The sequence below is a fragment of the Perkinsus marinus genome, assembly GCF_000006405.1.
Source record: "Perkinsus marinus ATCC 50983 genomic scaffold scf_1104296941206, whole genome shotgun sequence".
Classification (NCBI taxonomy): Eukaryota; Perkinsozoa; order Perkinsida; family Perkinsidae; genus Perkinsus; species Perkinsus marinus.
The window spans coordinates 1-1197 of NW_003212608.1; the positions used below are offsets into that span (position 1 = coordinate 1).

The 1197-nt window shown below is 52.0% G+C and overlaps 1 protein-coding gene across 1 annotated transcript; it reads left to right on the top strand.

Moving 5' to 3' along the window:
* Window positions 1–5: 5 nt before the first annotated feature.
* Window positions 6–1162, top strand: Pmar_PMAR028539 (hypothetical protein; the record flags this gene model as incomplete). The annotated part of the gene is made up of 1 exon (XM_002781874.1): window positions 6–1162. A coding segment is annotated over one exon (1157 nt), but the record flags the coding sequence as incomplete, so codon positions are not given.
* Between the last annotated feature and the right edge of the window lie 35 nt (window positions 1163–1197).

A 1197-nucleotide genomic window follows, 5' to 3' on the forward strand; every position in this document is an offset into this window, starting at 1 on the left:
ATGATATGCCTGTTAGCGCTGCTCCCTGCTCGGACGAGGAGTCGACGAGAGCTGATCTCGATAACACTGCGGGCTTACCAATTCCAGACAATGAAACCATCCGTGACAGGCTTAAAACCTGGAAATGGCCCCAGGTCTATGTTGAAATGAAGACTACGGCGGTCCCACCAGCCAGGAGAGATCCCTACCCATGCAAGGATATTGAGCGCAAGGCCATGCAAATGCTGGTCGCTCAATTGGAGCGAGATGGGTTTGTCAAAACTGTCACACTCGACGAGGTCCGGATGGGACATATCTGGGTGGTGCCAGCGTTCATTGTAGAGAAACACTGTGCAGAGCAGCAACCCTCGATTGGTGACTTGACGGATGAGAACGTGCAGAAACACTTTCGTTTGGTGGTAGATGAAAGGCCTATCAATGAGTGCTGCAAGCCCCTACCCTCGACTTGGGAAGGCTATCAACTACCGTTACTGCAGTGCGTCGAGTCCATCGGAGCAAATTCCTGGCTCGCCACATTAGATATAAAGAACGCTTACTTTTGCCTTGAATACCATCCCCCAGTTCAGCGTTATTTTGCCTTCAGTAACTTCGACCAGAACAACGAGGTCCACTATGCGTTACATCGTCGTATGATAATGGGATGGACGCATAGCGCTAGCTATTGGTGCTACGCGCTTCGCCAGCTATTGGATACTGCTGTCCCTGAGTTATTGCCTTATATGGTTACCTATATGGATGACTGTCTGCTCTGGCACCCCGTTCGGGCTCAATGTGAAGCGATGTTACAAGCTGTGATCTTTGCCGTCCGAACTGCTGGGGCGGAGGTGCCACCCCACAAGGTTAGAGGTCCTGATAGGGAAGTAGAATTTCTCGGTATGTCCCTTGGGCCCGATGGTTATCGTGTGGCTGACCACACCTTGAAGGATCTCCGGTTGGCCTTATCGGACCGTCCACAAACCTTGCGTGGCTTGCGCGTAAAACTTGGCCTCATGCAATTTTGCAAGAGTTTATGGTCACCCGTTACGGGGGGAGCCGCTGGCACGCTGACTCATCTGACGCAGCCTTTGACGGCTCTGATAGGCGAGATGACCTCTACAGGAGCTCGCCGCAACGCTAGACTCCCTTGGACACAGAGTTCGACAAATATGGGCGAAGATCTTTCGTACTATGGTTCCTCAGACGATCGGATTTCATACG